Source organism: Cervus elaphus, chromosome X, assembly GCF_910594005.1.
Source record: "Cervus elaphus chromosome X, mCerEla1.1, whole genome shotgun sequence".
In the NCBI taxonomy this organism is placed as follows: Eukaryota; Metazoa; Chordata; class Mammalia; order Artiodactyla; family Cervidae; genus Cervus; species Cervus elaphus.
In genome coordinates this window covers 105,749,045-105,767,784 of record NC_057848.1, presented here as the reverse complement: position 1 = coordinate 105,767,784, position 18,740 = coordinate 105,749,045, and the positions used below count along the sequence as shown (strand labels likewise).

Genomic DNA, 18,740 nt, shown 5'->3' with positions numbered 1-18,740 from the left:
TAACAGTATAAGAAAAAATATTGTCACTGAATTCTAATAGACAAGAAAATAGCTTTCCCCCTCAAAATGGAATTTACATGATTGTGAAGTAAACCTTAAAGTTTATTCTACAGTTTCCATTTGTTGTTTGTTGTTTTAGTCGCTAAGTCATGTCCGACTCTTTGCGACTCCATGGACTGTAGCCTACCAGGCTCCTCTGTCCATGAGATTTCCCAGGCAAGATACCAGAGTGCGTAGCCATTTCCTTCTCCAGGATGTGATTATCTTTTAATTCTATCCCTCCACATTTATTTTCATTGCTGTCACCTAAAATTAAATCTTTAATATCTGACATTTGGATATTAAAATTCTTAACTCTACTTTCTCCTCCTCCAATCCTTGAACATTGCAATATACATCAATCTTTCTAAATAACCACTTTCTTGGTACTCTTCCTCTTCTCAGAAACCATTGTTGCTTTTTTATTACCTTCAGAACACAATCTCCAAGCTCTTTCATTGGTTATTCAAGGTTCTTTATCATCTATTTCCAAATAATGCATCTAGCTTTTACACAACCTTCAGTCAGTTCAGTCGCTCAGTCATGTCCAACTCTTTGTGACCCCATGGACTGCAGCATGCTAGGCCTCCCTGTCCATCACCAATTCCCAGAGTTTACTCAAACTCACGTCCACGGAGTCGGTGATGCCATACAACCATCTCACCCTCTGTCGTCCCCTTCTCCTCCCACCTTCAATCTTTCCCAGCATCAGGGTCTTTTCAAATGAGTCAGTTCTTCGCATCAGGTGGCCAAGGTATTGGAGCTTCAGCTTCAGCATCTGTCCTTTCAATGAATATTCAGGACTGATTTTCTTTAGGATGGACTGGTTTGATCTCCTTGCAGTCCAAGGGACTCTCAAGAGTCTTCTCCAACACCACCATTCAAAAGCATCAATTCTTCGGTACTCAGCTTTCTTTATGGTCCAACTCTCACATCCATACATGACTACTGGAAAAACCACAGCCTTGACTAGACGGACCTTTGTTAGCAAAGTAGTGTCTCTGCCTTCTAATATGCTGTCTAGGTTGGTATTACTCAATCTCAAACAGGATCTCTTAATTCCAGCACTTTACTCCTATCTCTGTACCTTTCCACACATCATTGCTTCTAAACAGAATATCCTACCGCCATGTAAATCTGATCCATCTGTCTAGCCCCAGTACAAGTTCTACCTAAGTCCTACCTTCTCTATTAGGCCAAACCTAACCATTCCTGTTATATGTCCTTCCTGAAATTTTGTAGCATTTATTATGTACACAATTCATTTAGTACTTAACCATAAACTGTGTCATACTGACAGATAAATTTTCATATGTGGAACTCATCTCCCTAGCCAGATGATAGGAGTGAACAACATTCTGGGACCAAGCACTCTTATACTTCTCATCCTAAGAGCACCAACTACATAGTATTATACAAATTACTGTTACTTAATTTTAATTATTTGAATGAGTTTAGGAAAATGTGAGCTAATTTAAAATTTGGTCTTGTAAAAAGATACTATTAAAAACATGAAGAATTCCATTAATTTGCATTTAATGCATAATTATTAAGGACTTTGTTTTCTGACATTTTTGTATACTCATGATTGCCAGTGAGTAAACTGACTGAATTATGAGTAACTGCAGAGTTTAAGTTTATTCATAGTTAATACTTACTACTCTTTTTCCTTCTTCTACCTACTTTTAATTTATATTCAGCATAAGCCCATCCCTGAAAAAGAAGAACAGCACTCTGGGACCAAATACCTGGCCTATCTCCTACCTCTGGGGAGGAAATCTTTAAGAAGAGTTATAAAAGCTTGGGGAAGCATAACACACTATTCTGAAAGAAGGCCGTCTGTTCCTTCACATGGGTTCAGGCTATCAGAATTTGGAAAACCTCCCAAGATTTTACTAGTTTTTCACAAGGTAGCTGTATCATTTCATTTAAAGTGATTTCCCAGACCACATATATGATTTAAAAATATAAGTAAACGAATAACAAAAAGCAAAAGCTATTTTATTTTTTAGTATCCACTATTTTTAATTATCTATAATGTTTTTGTTTAAAGAAATACCTTTTTTCCTAAAAGCATTCAGAAACAGTAAAATCAAATCAAATAAGCATTGTTTGATGAAAGTTTGAGATTAATCTCCATTTCTAAGGTTTAAAATTACTACAAAATAATCTAGAAAAAAGAAATACCTCTACATCATGAATCTTTGTTTTCTAAAAAAGTTCTCCTGTAATTCCAAATTTTGAATATAGTTACCATTATTGTATTAATAAATATCCCTAGCTTTTGGTATACCATTTAAAACACTGGAAACTGTTTCTTCCAAAAATGAAAGAATATTTGTTTTACATAACTTCTAGGACTGTTGTCATAAAACAAGAGCACACAAGTACTACATCAATGCTATTGACATGCATTTATATAACTTGATATCAATTTTTGAAATTTAGATTTTCTGTTATTTCTATGATGGTTACCATGATACTTTATCCTTGCTTTTTGTCCCTCCCCCACTAATATGGACAAAGACTAGGGACTTCCCTGGTGGTCCAGGGCTTGAGAATCTCCCTTCCAATGCAGGGGATGCAGGTTCGACCCCTGGTCAAGGAACTAAGATGCTACATGCGTCAGGGCTACCAAGCCTGCACACCACAAATAGAGAAAAGCTGCTCTGCTGCAATGAAGACCCAGTGCAGCCAAAATAAATAAATAAACAAAACCTTTAAAAAAAGACTATAAAAGAGTAATACTATTATATTTTAGTGAGAAGGGGATGGCAACCCACTCCAGTATTCTTGCCTGGAGAATCCCCATGGACAGGGGAGCCTGGTGAGCTGCAATTCATGGGGTCACAAAGAGCTGGACATGACTTAGCAACTAAGCACAGCACATTATGTGTTACTATAGACACGCTAAGAAAGTATACACATTAATTGTTTATGTACCCACTGAACTAATCTTATTCTTCTGAGATTGAAAAATGGTTAAAATCTTTTGGGTTATTTAATTTTTAAAGTGTAGTTGAAAGTTCATACTTGCACACGACACATTGTCTATGAAGTTGGAGAGCAGTGAACATGACAATAACGGAGTAGTTTCTCGGTGGGGCTTTAACAAGACGACGGAACTTGTCTCCATTCATTCTTATTACAGGCCTTTTATTGGTCCATTCCATCAGCTGACTAACCTTTTCAGACAACACCATCTAAAAAAAAAGATAAAGAAAGCATGCCATTAATACCCTCAACTTGGAATTTAAAGTTTCTTTTAACTGGGCAACTGAAAACCAAGACTAATAAGCCGAGGTACATAAAAAATATAAGAGAACTAAAAATTAAAATTGGTACTTGGGCCTGATGATGATAATTATTCTTAAAATTATATTATTTCATGATGAGATTTAAGCATATACTACATTTTTATGTGCATGACTTATTATTTCCTAATAAATAAAATAAGATAAAAATCATAAAAATTTTCATTGGCCAATGATTCCAAAGAAAGTGGGAAGAGCTACTCTATCTAATTTTAAGGCTTATTATACAGCCTCAGTAAGCAAGGCAGGGTTATACTGATAAAAGGATAGATACATATATCAATGGAACAGAAATAAGACCTTGAAATAGACCTACACAATTATAGCCAAAGGTACAAAATTAACTCAGCCTTTTCAATAAACGGTACTGAAACAACTGGATATCCATAGTCAAAAATAAGAACCTCAAACTGAACTTCACACCTTATACAAAAATTAATTTAAAAATGGATCACAAAATTAAATGTAAAAATGAAAATTATTAAAAATTAGGAAAAAATAGGAGAAAATATTCAGGATCAATGGGTAGGCAAAGAGCTCTTAGACGTGACAACAAAAGCATGATTCAAAAAGGAAAAAGAAAGAAACTGGACCTCATCAAACTTAAAAACTTTTGCTCTGTGAAAGACCTTGTAAGGAGGATATGAAGACAAGCTATAGAGTGAGAGAAAATATTTTGAAACTACACACCTAAAACAGATTAGTAGTTTGAATATATTTTAACACCATCAAAATTCAGAAAAACAAACAAAATAGGCAAGACATCAAGAGACTTCTAGATCAAAGATGATCTACAGATGACAAATAAACACACAAAAAGATGTTCAACATCAGTCATTACTGAAATGCAAATTAAGGGCACAATGAGCCATCAATACACATCTGTTACTAAAATAAAATATAGCCACAATACCAAATGCTGGCAAGGATGTAGAGAAACTGGGTCTCTCCTCTACATTGGTGGTAGGAATATACCACGGTACAGTCTTTGAAAAAGAGTTTGGCAGTTTCTTTAAAAAATTAAGCAAGTGACTTGTCAAAGTCAAAGTGAAAATTGCTCAGTCATGTCCGACTCTTTGCAACCCCATGGACTATACAATCCATGGATTTCTCCAGGCCAGAATACTGGAGTGGGTAGCCATTTCCTTCTCCAAGGGATCATCCCAACCCAGGGATCAAACCCAGGTCTCCTGCATTGCAGATGGATTCTTTATCAATTGAGCCACAAGGGAAGCCCAAGAATACTGGAGTGGGTAGCCTATCCCTTCTCCAGAGGATCTTCCCCACCCCGGAATCAAACCAGGGTCTCCTGCATTGCAGGCGGATTCTTTACCAACTGAGCTATCAGGGAACTAACCATATAATCCAGCAACTGCATTCCCAAACATACATCTCAGAGAAATGAAAATGTATGTCTATACAAAGAAAGAGCTAAATTTTGCTTGTTTCTTTTTATAAGTTAGTCATCATGAGGCAATGGAAAAGAAGCATGGTTAGTCAATGAGAATTTCAGTTGGAAATAAATGCAATCATATTCATTTATCATTCCTCTCACCTCTACCTTTATGTTCATACTTTGCAAAAGTAGTAAGAAGGGAAAAGATAAAAAAAGAAGTGCAGAAGACAAGAATCTCAGTGCAGGGTTAATGCTAATTCATGGTTTTGTTCTTCTTTACAAGACAGGGGTATGTTTGTTAATGGTTGGTAAATTGTGGAGTGGTTCACTATTCAGAAGCATCTGACCAATTACATTTCCCATTATTTACACTAAACTTTGGTGAGGGCACTGGCATTCAAACTGTAAAAACAATTCCTTCCCATTAAACTCAATCATCAAGGAACAGACGTTAGGATGTGCCTTTTCATCTGAAAGTAGATCAGGAATCTAATAGAGAAACAGCACTCTTTGAAAGACAGACGTCACTGTATGCATGCTAAGTCTCTTCAGTATATTAAAAAGCAGAGACATTACTGTGCTGACAGAGGTCCATCTAGTCAAAGCTATGGTTTTTTGAGTTGTCATGTATGGATGTGAGAGTTAGACCGTAAAAAAGCTGAGTGCTGAAGAATTGATGGTTTTGAACTGTGGTGTTGGAGAAGACTCTTGAGAGTCCCTTGGGCTGCAAGGAGATCAAACCAGTCCATCCTAAAGTAAATCAGTCCTGAATATTCACTGGAAGGATGGATGCTGAAGCTGAAGCTCCAATGCTTTGGCCACCTGATGGGAAGAACTGACTCATCAGAAAAGACCCTGATGCTGGAAAAGATTGAAGGCAGGAGGAGAGGGGGACGACAGAGAATGAGATGGTTGGATGGCATCACTGACTTGATGGACATGAGTTTGAGAAAGCTCCAGGAGCTGGTGATGGAGAGCAAAGCCTGGTGTGCTGCAGTCCATGGGGTGACAAAGAATCGGGGTCACAATTGCTCACAAGACTGAGCAACTGAACTGACTGACCTTTAAAGCATGTCTGTTCTGTACATCTGTGTCTCTTTTTCTGTTTTGCATATAGGGTTATCGTATGGTGCACTGGGAAGACCCAGAGGAATCGGGTGGAGAGGTAGGTGGGAGGGGGGATCGGGATGGGGAATACATGTAAATCCATGGCTGATTCATGTCAATGTATGACAAAAACCACTACAATATTGTAAAGTAATTAGCCTCCAACTAATAAAAATAAATGAAAAAAATACGATAATTTATGTCTATAATTACTGGATTAGGAATCTATTCATGATATTTTGGGAAATAAAAAATTAAGTTGTTAAAAAAAATAAAGCATGTCTGAATTCAACCAATACTGAAAAAAATATTTATTTCCTGAGTACACTTTTATCAACAATAGAGAAAGATAGCATAGAAAGATAGTTTTGCAGCTGGGACTTCCCTGATGGTCCAGTGGTTAAAAATTTGCCTGCCAATGCAGGGGACACACGTTCGATTTGACCCCTGGTCCAGGAAGATTCCATATGCCATGGGGCAAACCCATGTACCACAACTAGTGAAAACTGTGCACCCTAGAGTTCATGCTCCACAAGAGAAGTCACTGCAATGAGAAGCCTGTATACCACAACGAGAGAGCAGTCCCCACTTGTCACAACTAGAGAAGACCCAGTGCAGTAAAAAATAAATAAATAAATTTTAATGAAAATAGTTTTTTAGCAGATAAAAGATAATTCCAGTAGGAGTCACAAAATGAATATGTCACATGTGGAAAAATGAATATAGTCTTTAACAAGCCCACAGAGAAACAGATACACTCTCAAAAGACTGGTATAACAAATAATTAACAAGACTTGTGGAACAATGAATGATACTAAGGAAACAGGCTGTGAGGGAGGGATAAATTAGGAATTTGAGATTAACATACACATAGTATAAAATAGATAACCAACAAGGACCTACTCTGTAGCACAAGGAACTATCCTTAATATTTTGTAATAACCTACAAGGGAAAATAATCTGAAAAAGAATACTGTATATATATATATATATATATATATATATATATATATATAACTGAATCACTGTGCTGTACACCTAAAACTAACACAACATTGTAAATCGACTATACTCCAATTTTTTTAAAAAAGGAAACAGGTTGGTGGTAAAGACAGTGGAAGAGAGTGAAACAGAAGGCAGACAGGATAAGGAACAAGTGGTGGAGTCTAGCTCAACAATAGAATTAGTTGCAAAAAATTGTCAAGAACAGGATATTTGATTTAAAATAAGGCTGCATAGATTAAACTCAGTTTTTCAAAACAAATGAATTGTTATTTGATACAGAATTAATGATACTCTTAGCTGAGAGAACAATATTAGTTCACAGTTTAAAAATATGCATTCAATATTCTAAAGCAGTCATCAATTTCTTTATATTTCAAATTAAATTTGACAGTTACCAGCAAATTGAAACATAATTTGGCTATTTTATTATCTTTAACTACAGATTCTATTTGGAGCTATTTTAGAAAAGAAAAAGTAAAGCAACAGCAGATATAGTTTCATATAGTCTGTCTCTATTCAGTCATATAAATACATGACCATTCCAATAAAAAAAATGTGCTTTGAATTAGCAATAAACAGGTGGAGTCTTCTTAAACAAAGTCTCAAATAGGTCTGTGTAAAATTTTGTGATATTCCTCTTTCTGTTTATTAACAGACTGGAGAGACCAGATATCTGGCTTTACAATCCCTAAGTAATTTACCAAGTAGAAGAGATTAGTTCAAAGGAATTACAAACACTTTAAAACTCTGAAGAACTACACAAGAAAGGTCTTAATGACCCAGATAACCATGATGGTGTGGTCACTCACCTAGAGATGGATAACCTGGAGTGTGAAGTCAAGTGGGCCTTAGGAAGCATTAGTACAAACAAAGCTAGTGGAGGTGATGGAATTCCAGCTGAGCTATTTCAAATCCTAAAAGATGATCCTGTCAAAGTGCTGCACTCAATATGTCAGCAAATTTGGGAAACTCAGCAGTGGTCACAGGACTAGAAAAGTTCAGTTTCCATTCTAATCCCAAAGAAGGACAATGCCAAAGGATGTTCCAACTAGCATACAATTGTACTCATTTCACATGCTAGCAAGGTAATACTCAAAATCATTCAAGCTAGGCTTCAACGGTAGGTGAACTGAGAACTTCCAGATGTATAAGTTAGGTTTAAAAAAGGCAGAGGAACCAGAGATCAAATTGCCAACATTCGTTGGATCATAGAGAAAGCAAAGGAATTCCAGAAAAACATCTAGTTCCGCTTCACTGACTACACTAAAGCCTTTGACTGTATGGATCATATCATAACAAACTGTGGAAAATTCTTCAAGAGATAGGAATACCAGACCACTTTACCTGTCTCCTGAGAAACCTGTATGCCGGTCAAGAAGCAACAGTTAGAACCAGACATGGAAAAACCGACTATTTCAAAATTGAAAAAGGAGTTTGTCAAGGCTGTATATTGTCACCTTGCTTATTTAACTTATATGCAGAGTACATCATGCCAAATGCTGGACTAGATTAATCACAAGCTGTAATCAAGACTGCCAGAAGAAATGTCAACAACCTCAGATATGCAGATGATACCACCCTAATGGCAGAAAGCAAAGAGGAGCTAAAGAGCCTCTTGAGGGTAAAAGAAGAGTGAAAAAGCTGGATTGAAACTCAACATTAAAAAATTAAGATCATGGCAACTGGCCCCATCACTTCATGGCAAATAGAAGGGGAAAAGTGGAGGCAGTGACAGATTTTATTTTCTTTGGCTCTCAAATCACTGCAGATGGTGACTGCCACCATGAAATTAAAAGATGCTTGCTCCTTAGAAAGAAGGTTACAAAAAACCTAGACAGTATTAAGAAGCAGAGACATCACTTTTCCAACAAAAGTCCATCTGGTCAAAGCTATGTTTTTTTCCCAGTAGTCATGTATGGTTGTGAGAGTTGGTCTGTAAAGAAGGCTGAGTGCCAAAGAATTGATGCTTTTGAACTGTGGTGCTGGGGAAGACTCTTGAGAGTCCCTTGGATTGCAAGGAGATCAAACCAGTCAATCCTAAAGGAAATCAGTCCTCAATATTCATTGGAAGGACTGGTGCCAAAGCTGAAACTCCCAATACTTTTGCCAACTGATGCAAAGAGCTGACTCACTGGAAGAAACCCTGATGCTGGGAAAGACTGAAGTCAAAAGGAAAAGAGGGCAACAGAGGATAAGATGGTTAGATAGCATCACCAACTCAACAGACATTAATTTGAGCAAACTCCGGGAGATAGTGGAGGACAGAGGAGCCTGGCATGCTGCAGTCCGTAGGTTCCCAAAGAGTCAGACATAACTCATCGACTGAACAACAACAACAACAACAAAATGGGATTATCACCTCAAAGCACTGCTTAATACAGAGGCAATTAATTACTTTCTGAGTTCATTTTTGAAAAATGAACTGAAGACAGATCACAACAAAATATGAACTAGTTTTAAACTTCTACAAAAAAAGCACATAAACATAGCTTGGAGCATGATAATTAAAAGTTATAATCCTTATTCACAAAGATCTAACCTTTAAAAATTTAATATGTCTTAAGGTAAGCCTATCTTGAATGGGTTTTATTGAGAAAATAGAAGCTACTATTTGGAATGCCTTCCATGTATGTGTCAGGCAGCAACTTCTCTCCTTACGGAACGAATATTCAATTCAATGGGAGGGTTCCCTGGTGGCTCAGACAAGTAAAGAATCTGCCTGCAATGCAGGAGACCCAGATTCCATCCCTGGGTTGGGAAGATCCCCTGGAGAAGGAAATGGCTACCCACCACTCCAGTATTGCCTGGTGAATTCCATGGACGGAGGAGCCTGGCGGGCTACAGTCCATGGGGTCACAAATCCTTACAACAACACAATGAGGTTAAATACTCTACTTTTATTTCATTTAAATGTTGAGCAAACAAGATCAGAGAGGTTAAGTAACTTGAACAAAGTGTCACAGTTAGTAAGACACAAAGCTAGGATTCAAACAGATCATTCTAAATCAAGCAATAGCAGCATTACTAACATGTTGGACCAGGTAATTCTTTGTTGTGGGGAGCTGTCTGGCACATTGCTTATTAAGCAGCATCCCTGACCTCTACCTGTTAGATGCCTGTACCATCACCAGCTGCCACCAACCAAAAATGTCTCCAGACATTGCCAGGTAATCCTTGGGAAGTAAAATTCTCCACTCCCTCATTGAGAAACATTGTTCTAAACTGAAAAGGATTTTAACAGCTCAACTCAAGCTTTTATAATTTTATTATGTATTCAAAAATATTTTTATTAATTACTGATCAGAACACAACGTAAAAGAAAGATTTGGTAATAAAAGTAAGTAAAAACTTCCTGGAGCAAGCCCTTAGCACGACAGATAATAAACTTCCTAGGCCTGTGTTTCTCAAAGTGTGGCTAGTGTAAAGGAGCCTATTAAAAGTGCAGACTTCTAGGTTTCATCCTCCAGTAAATCTGATTCAGTAGATCTACATAAGCCCCACTCAAAGGATGCTGATTAGTAGGTTAGCTGATATAAAAGACCTAGCAGCATGCCTGAGTAAGACATATGTCTGTAACGTGCTGAGTTTCCTGTCTGGTTTGGTGGGCCAAAAACACAGATGTTTTTCCATGAACCCAATAGGAATTGAGTGTTATAAATCCATTCACTTAGTTCTAAGAAACTGCTTGGTGAGCAGGCCCCTGAATTTTGTCGGGTTTATCAGTTACTGCTCCTGGCTACTTCTGTGGTAAGACAGCACTACCATCAATCATTGACACTGAGGCTTTTATTTGCCAACAAGGCATCACCCATATAGTGAATGCTTTAAACATGGAAGGGAAAAATAAATAAATAAATAAACATGGAAGGGGAGAGGAAGTTATGCTAAACCCTGACTCACCAACTAGTAGCAAATGGCAGGAGAGCTTTGGTACTCCCAGGGGAGACTATAAACATATACAGGAGGCCTTGCTACCTGAATATGAACGGACCTTGATCCTCACATGTCAGTAAGATGGCACAAGAAGGTGTTAGTGATGTCTAAGACTGTATACCAACTGTCATCAGACTGTGTAATGGATTTACCTGCAGTCACAATGTCTGGGAGTAACAACTGCAATCAGCTGGTAATAAGCTGCTATAAGACTTCAGTTCCTATTAGTCTTTTTTTTTAACTGGCATTAAGGGCTGAGATAGTACATCACTTACCATCTCTGATGCCTTTAAGTCTTTAATTAAGGCTGTGATTTCTCATTTTCTTTCTGGGGGAGGGGGTGGTTCTTTAGCTTCTGGTGGATTCCAAGAATATGGAGTTTTAACATGTACCCAAAGTGATTCTGTACACATTGAAGTTTCAGTACTGCTGTTCTACATTTTAATTCTTAAGAGCAATTCATCAAGACAGTATGGTACTGGCACAAAGAAAGAAATATAGATCAGTGGAACAAAATAGAAAGCCCAGAGATAAATCCACACACCTATGGACACCTTATCTTTTACATAGGAGGCAAGAATATACAATGGAGAGAAGACAATCTCTTTAACAAGTGGTGCTGGGAAAACTGGTCAACCACTTGTAAAAGAATGAAACTAGAACACGTTCTAACGCCATACACAAAAATAAACCCAAAATGGATTAAAGATCTAAACATAAGACCAGAAACTATAAAACTCCTAGAGGAAAACATAGGCAAAACACTCTCCGACATAAATCACAGCAGGATCCTCTATGACCCACCTCCCAGAATATTGGAAATAAAAGCAAAAATAAACAAATGGGACTTAATAAACTTAAAAGCTTTTGCACAACAAAGGAAACTATAAGCAAGGTGAAAAGACAGCCTTCAGAATTGGACAAAGTAATAGCAAACGAAGCAACTGACAAAGAATTAATCTCAAAAATATACCAGCAACTCCTGCAGCCCAATTCCAGAAAAATAAATGACCCAATCAAAAAATGGGCCAAAGAACTAAACAGACATTTCTCCAAAGACGACATACAGATGGCTAACAAACACATGAAAAGATGCTCAACATCACTCATTATTAGAGAAATGCAAATCAAAACCACAATGAGGTAGTCAGAATGGCTGCTATCCAAAAGTCTACAAGCAATAAATGCTGGTAGGGTGTGGAGAAAAGGGAACCCTCTTACACTGTTGGTGGGAATGCAAACTAGTAAGCCACTATGGAGAACAGTGTGGAGATTTCTTAAAAAACTGGAAATAGAACTGCCATATGACCCAGCAATCCCACTGCTGGGAATACACACCAAGGAAACCAGAATTGAAAGAGACACGTGTACCCCAATGTTCATCGTAGCACTGTTTATAACAGTCAGGACATGGAAGCAACCTAGATGTCCATCAGCAGACAAATGGATAAGAAAGCTGTGGTACATATACACAGTGGAATATTACTCAGCCATTAAAAAGAATACATTTGAATCAATTCTAATGAGGTGGATGAAACTGGAGCCTATTATACAGAGTGATACAGTATACTAACGCATATATATGGAATTTAGAAAGATGGTAATGATAACCCTATATGCTAGGCAGCAAAAGAGACACAGATGTATAGAACAGTGTTTTGGACTCTGTGGGAGAGGGCGAGGGTGGGATGATTTGGGAGAATGGCATTGAAACATGTATATTATCATATGTGAAATGAATCGCCAGTCCAGGTTCAATGCATGAGACAGGGTGCTCAGGGCTGGTGCACTGGGATGACCCGGAGGGAGGGGATGGGGAGGGAGGTGGGAGGGGGGTTCAGGATGGGGAACACATGTACACCCGTGGCAGATTCATGTCAATGTATGGCAAAACCACTACAATATTGTAAAGTAATTAGCCTCCAATTAAAATAAATAAATTTATATTTTATTTTATATTTTTTTTTGTTTTGTTTTATTTATTTTTTTCCTGCTCTTTACAATCTTTACTGCTTTGGAATGACTTTTTTTTTTTTGCCATACACTGACATGAATCAGTCATGGATTTACATTTATTTACTAAATATAAATAAATTTATATTTAAAAAAATTCTTATGAGCAATGATCCCATGTTATATAATTTTTATGCAATTATATACACAAATTAAACAAGCATTAAGCAATTTAAGTTATAAACAATAGGAAAAAATACACCATTCCTAAAAATAAACCTCCACATGATGTTTCTGAAATGATTGAAGAATGTGATATAGTCAAGATAACTCAAATATAACACATATAATGCCTTAATAATTCCTAGACACTTCTTTTACTACTCCTCTCATCTTTTTTGATTTTATAAAAGAATATCTCTTTTTTTAATATTTGAGTTAACAGTTTTCTTCATTGGAGTAAATCTCTAGTAATGAAGAAACTTCTTCCTTAGGGGTCCCTCTCATCCATTGTTAAGAGCCCTTTGTTTGTTACTGAAAGCTATGGCTCAGAAACAAAAATTTCGTTTTCCTATAGCCTCTACATTAAGTCCCACTAATCACTCTCTAGATATTCCTTTATCTTTCAAAGTCATAAGAATCAAAAGTAAATGGTTAAGGGGCTTTCCTGGTGGCTCAGTGGTAAAGAATCCATCCTGCCAATGCAGGAGGCACGGGTTTGATCTCTGGTTGGGGAAGATCCCACATGCCAGGAAGCACCTAAGCCTGTGCACCACAGTTACTGAGCTTGTGCTCTAGAGTCCAGGAGCTGTAACTACTGAGTCCACTTGCCACAACTACTGAAGCCTGTGCACCCTAGAGCCTGTGCTCTGTAATGCGAAGCCACTGCAATGACAAGCCCACACGCACAACTAGAGAGTATCCCCCACTCTCCACAGCTTGAGAAAAAGTCCAGGCAGCAACAAAGACTCAGTACAGCAAAAAAAAAAAAAGAAATACACACACACACACATATATATATTTAAAACATAAACAGTTAAAATGTCACCTGGGCCCTTCAGGTCCTTCTACTTACTATTTAATACTTTAGAGTCATTAGTAAGAAACTCACTTTCCAAGAATGATAGTACATGAAGGTAAGAGATTTATCAACCGAACTCAGCAACTCAAAGTAGTAATTGATTTGGAACCAACTCTATTTCAAATACTTTTCCCACTAATTGTTTTAAAAAAACATTTGAGAAAATATATCCATCCAGTTTTAAAATTTGCACTGGATCTATTTATTCAAAACAAAAGTTTACTATGAAAAAACATTAGATTTGTTTCTCCCCTTCTTGGAGTACATTACTTTCAAGTACTCAAATAAACAGAAAAGTGATAATATTCACAACCAAAATATAATACCAACAAAGTTAAGTAAGCTTAAAGTCTTTCTCTCCTCTTGAAATGTGTAAATTAGTATGGCCACAAAATAATCCCACCAACAAGAAGTCAATTAATACCTCTAATCCTGTTAGTAATAATCAAGTATAATGAAACTTTTAGAAGTATAAGAAATTGCAGTGACAACAGTTTAATTTTATTCCACTTCCTTGCATAATATCTCAATTAGCTCTAGCAAAGAAGATTAAGCTTTAACAATCACAAATTCTCATATCACTGAATATCACTTATCAAAGATGGCATATAAGAATTCACTATCATTTAAATTCTGATCCTGCCATTAAGATTACTTTTAAATTTCAGAATAAAGCTAAGCATCACTGGTCTGAATTCCTCTAATATGCACATCCTTTTCACTCAAAACTTACTTCATTGTATCTGTGTTCTAGACCATCAGGGTTTACTCATAAAAATTCTTGATTTTTAGCTTTCCTAATAATCCACTAGTCTACAAATGTTAGTTTAAAAAACTCCTGGTTAAGGAATAAATTTCCAATTCTATCCTTAAATTAAGAGTGAGACTGAACAGATCTGGAAACATATTTGGCAGATAATGACTGAAGGAGAAAGGCAGTGAACAGAGAAGACAGTATTTGTAATCCTTAAATGCTATCTGCTCCATTCTCGGTTTACACATTTCCTGGATAGGGCTAAAATATTCCACTAGATGTTTTATTTTTGGAGGATGTCTCAAGTTGCTTGTTTTGCAATACTATTGAGCCTTTGGTTCTTGGTAATAAGGTATTTTCTAAGTAATTGCTGGGATTTTGTGCATGTGACACTTTTATGTATCAGTTCTCAAAGCGATGTCAGAGAATACAGAAGTTTTTTCAGTATTGCCTGCCTTGTCAAAATATGCAGATAATTTTATTTTCTGAATATTCTTCATAAAATCTTGACACAAAAAGATCAATTGAAAAATATTTCATATTGGGATTTCCCTGGTGGTTCAGTGATTAAGAATACACCTGCAATGCAGGGGATGTGGGTTCGATCCCTGATTGGGGAACTAAGATCCTACATGCTGTGGAGCAACTGGCCCCATGCGTCGCAACTACTGAGCCAGCTCCCACAACTAGAGTCCATTTGCCTCAATGAAAGATCCCACATAACGCAATGGAGATCCCACAGGCCACAACTAAGACCAACACAGCCAAATAAATTTTTAAAAATGTATACTGCAGAGGAACACAATATTATTTTATTTTCTAATATTCATCTAATGTCTTCTACATGCCAGATATTACATTAGGCACTTTACAGGCCCCATCTCCTTTAATTTTCACAATATGAAAATAAATAGGCATTTTCCCATTCTACTGATAAGGAAAATGAGACTCAGAGTAACTGGCTAAAGATCACTTGGATTACATTAACATACATGCTCTTTAAAATTTTACACAGTAAAAAAAAAAAAAAAAAAATTTACACAGTATTTTGAAAACTGAGAAAAGAGGGAAAACTATCTGCCATCCTAGCATTATTAAGACCATTTTTTAATGTTTCTGTATGCTTTGTGCATTCACTCTTTTCCAGGGAATTCCCTGGCAGCCCATAGGTTTGGATTCAGTGCTTTCACTCATGGGGCCCAGGTTCAATCCCTGGCCAGGGAACTAAGATCCCACATGACTTGCAGCCAGTATAGGGAGGAGCTTGAATTGAGATGTGTCTGCGAAGAAACAGATTATATAAGTTCTTTTGTACTTTGCAAAATACATTTTTCTAACCTTTTGGTTTTCAGTTTTTCTCCTTAGCATCTCTGGCAACACTATGAAGGATGAGTTCAAGGATGATCAGTTAGACAGTTATGGCAATAAATTTGCAAGAGCAATAACAGTCTTGAACAGTGGGCATGGTGAGAGGAGAGTTAGAATCTGATTCCTTAAAAAATTTTATTGAGATAAAATTCACATAACATAAAACCTACCATGTTAACAATTTTAAAGTGCACAATTCATTGCTGATCCCTTTTAAATGTATTTTATCCCCTGCTAGGCTCTTCTGCTTCTAGTTTAGTGGGAGGTTAAATGAATAAATAATTTAATTAGTAGAAATACTGGTTATTAAAAATCTACACTTTTTTTTTTTTTAAATCTACACTTTTTTACTTAAAAAGGGTAAGTAGTGGTTGTAGAAATGTAGACAATACCAGCATACAAGGTAAAAAGTTAGTCTTCCCCTAATGAACAATCCCAACTATCCAGAGTAGCCACTGTTCTATATTCCTACAAAGCTTTCTTTCTATGTATACATAACTTGTAGTTTTTTTTTTTAACATAAAAGGTCTCCAGAATATAAAACTATGTATTGCTCTACATTTTGTTTTCCATGTAAAAAATGGCTTGGAATCCTCCTTAAAAAGCCCATCGATTTCTAGCTCCAGTATAGGAGCTTGCTCATTTTGTACACTTTGTATATTGTATATTTTTAACTTCACTTTTTGCCAATCTAATAAGTAACTCGTTTTAATATGCTACCTTTTTTATGGCATAGGACAAATATTCAGCAACAGAGAAGGCAGGTTCTTTTAAAATTCAGCTCAAGTTGACAAGCATCTGAGCCGATTAAATGGCATTTTAAAAGTGCATGTGAAATGAGGGGTCCAATACCTGGGTGGGGAAGATCCCCTGGAGGAGGGCATGGTAGCCCACTCCAGTATTCCTGCCTGGAGAATTCCACGGACAGAGGAGCCTGGTGGGCTACAGTCCATGGGGTCACAAAGAGTTGGACACGACTAAAGCAACTTAGCAGGCACGCACACACAGGTATTGTGTACAAAAGGAAGCATAAAATGTACAGGAAATAGCATAAGACTAACCAAAGATCTTAGTCTTTGTTCTTCAACGGTTAATCATGTAAGCTTAGGCCTTAGGTTTCCTCATTTCTAAAATTAGAGTGCATAAACAATTGCTAGTAATTTGTAAAGCTCTTAAGAGCAAACAGCTCTAAGTCACAAATGTTTCAAACCAATAATGTTAAAAATCCTCACCTTGGATTGCTTAACAGTGAGTAAAGAACATTGTATCTCCTCCACTTGTCAAAGCCAGTAAATTCCACAAGGAGGGACCTTAGTTTTGTTCACTTATGTATACTAAGTTCCCAGAACAATGGCTGGCGCGCTTGATATTTGGTAAATGGTTGAAAATGGCTTAAGAACTTCACTCCGGTAAAGAAAGCTGAGCGCATAAAAATTGATGCTTTTGAACTGTGGTTTTGGAGAAGACTCTTGAGAGTCCCTTGGACGGTAAGGAGATCCAACCAGTTCATCCTAAAAGAAATTAGTCCTGAATATTGGAAGGTCTGATGCTAAAGCTGAAACTCCAATACTTTTGCCACCTGATGCGAAGAACTGACTCAGTGGAAAAGATCCTGATGCTGGGAAAGATTGAAGGCAGGAGGAAAAGGGGACAACAAAGGATGAGATGGTTGGATGGCATCACCAAATCTATGAACATGAGTTTGAGTAAGCTCCGGGAGTTGGTGATGGACAGGGAAGCCTGGCATGCTGCAGTCTATGGGGTCACAAAGAGTCGGACAGGACTGAGCGACTGAACTGAAATTGTTTTCAATTTTTTGGACAATGAAAAAATTTGACATAGCTCCGCTCTTCTGTTTAATCCTCTCATTCCTGAAGTGAAAATGCTACATAATATATAGTTCTTACATGTCTAAAATGAAGTCACATCTATTGACAACAGAGTCAGATATTCTACCCCTTGAACCTAAAGTCGAACTTCCCTCCACCACCTGATGGGACCCATATTCAAAGAAGTGTCAAAATTCGTAGCTTTGTTTATCCACAGGCCTACAGAAGCCAGGCTGTCACCTACTCCGCCCCACTCTCAGACTCGACAATCCCAGAAGACAAAGTGTTACGGTTTCTTCTCTTGCGAACCCCACAATTCTAAAAACGGCAGAACTGAAGCCACCAAAGACACAGAACTGGCGGGGAAAGGGATTGGGAAGAACAAAACAGATTCTCTCAAGCCCCTCTCGTTCGGAAAAGCCCATGTTGCTGGAAACAGCGTCCTCACCTCCTTCTTTCTCTGGGCAGAGGCTGAGGGAACCCCGAAAACGAGCAGCAGTGCCACCGCCATGATTGCAGAGACATACCAACGCCACCAACGCGCTGCCATGTTAGCCTTCTCTCCCGCCTAGAAGGGAAACTTTCCTAGGGCTGGGTCTGAGGGTTGGTTGGGCGTGAGAACAGGCAAACCAGCCCCCTTTCCCCTTCTCATTGGCCCAGCTCAGCCCTGTTGGTAGTCCCCTCACAAAACGTCACGACGCTGTACTGCCAAACGCCCGCTAAAAGACGGCTCTCTTCTAATTGGTCTCCGTTAGCCAATACAAAAACGATAATCTGGAGGTTTTACATTGGTCCGCTAAGGGTGATGGACCACCCCTTTCATTAAACGTCAAGATGGCGGGTGTAGGCTCTTGAAACGCGCCTGCGCAGTTGTGAAGCATTGCGGCTTTTCCGTGTTGGAGATAAAAGAGGATCTTTTCTCCTCAGTTTCTTCTAGAAGTCTTTGAAATCGACCGGACTT

The 18,740-nt window shown here is 37.6% G+C and overlaps 1 protein-coding gene across 2 annotated transcripts in view; it reads right to left on the bottom strand.

The window, feature by feature from the left end:
- The window catches only part of MAGT1 (magnesium transporter 1), a 47,065-nt gene extending 28,554 nt beyond the window's left edge, over positions 1-18,511 (bottom strand). The window contains exons 1-2 of one of the 2 annotated variants that reach the window (XM_043896345.1): positions 18,228-18,511; positions 3,073-3,242 (exon numbers count right to left, since the gene is read on the bottom strand). In XM_043896345.1, coding sequence (XP_043752280.1) covers positions 3,073-3,242; positions 18,228-18,329 — 272 coding nt within the window. In that variant the 5' untranslated portion in view covers positions 18,330-18,511. The remainder of the gene's footprint in view (positions 1-3,072; positions 3,243-18,227) is intronic. The other variant, XM_043896346.1, reaches the window with a different exon arrangement.
- Positions 18,512-18,740: the final 229 nt, after the last annotated feature.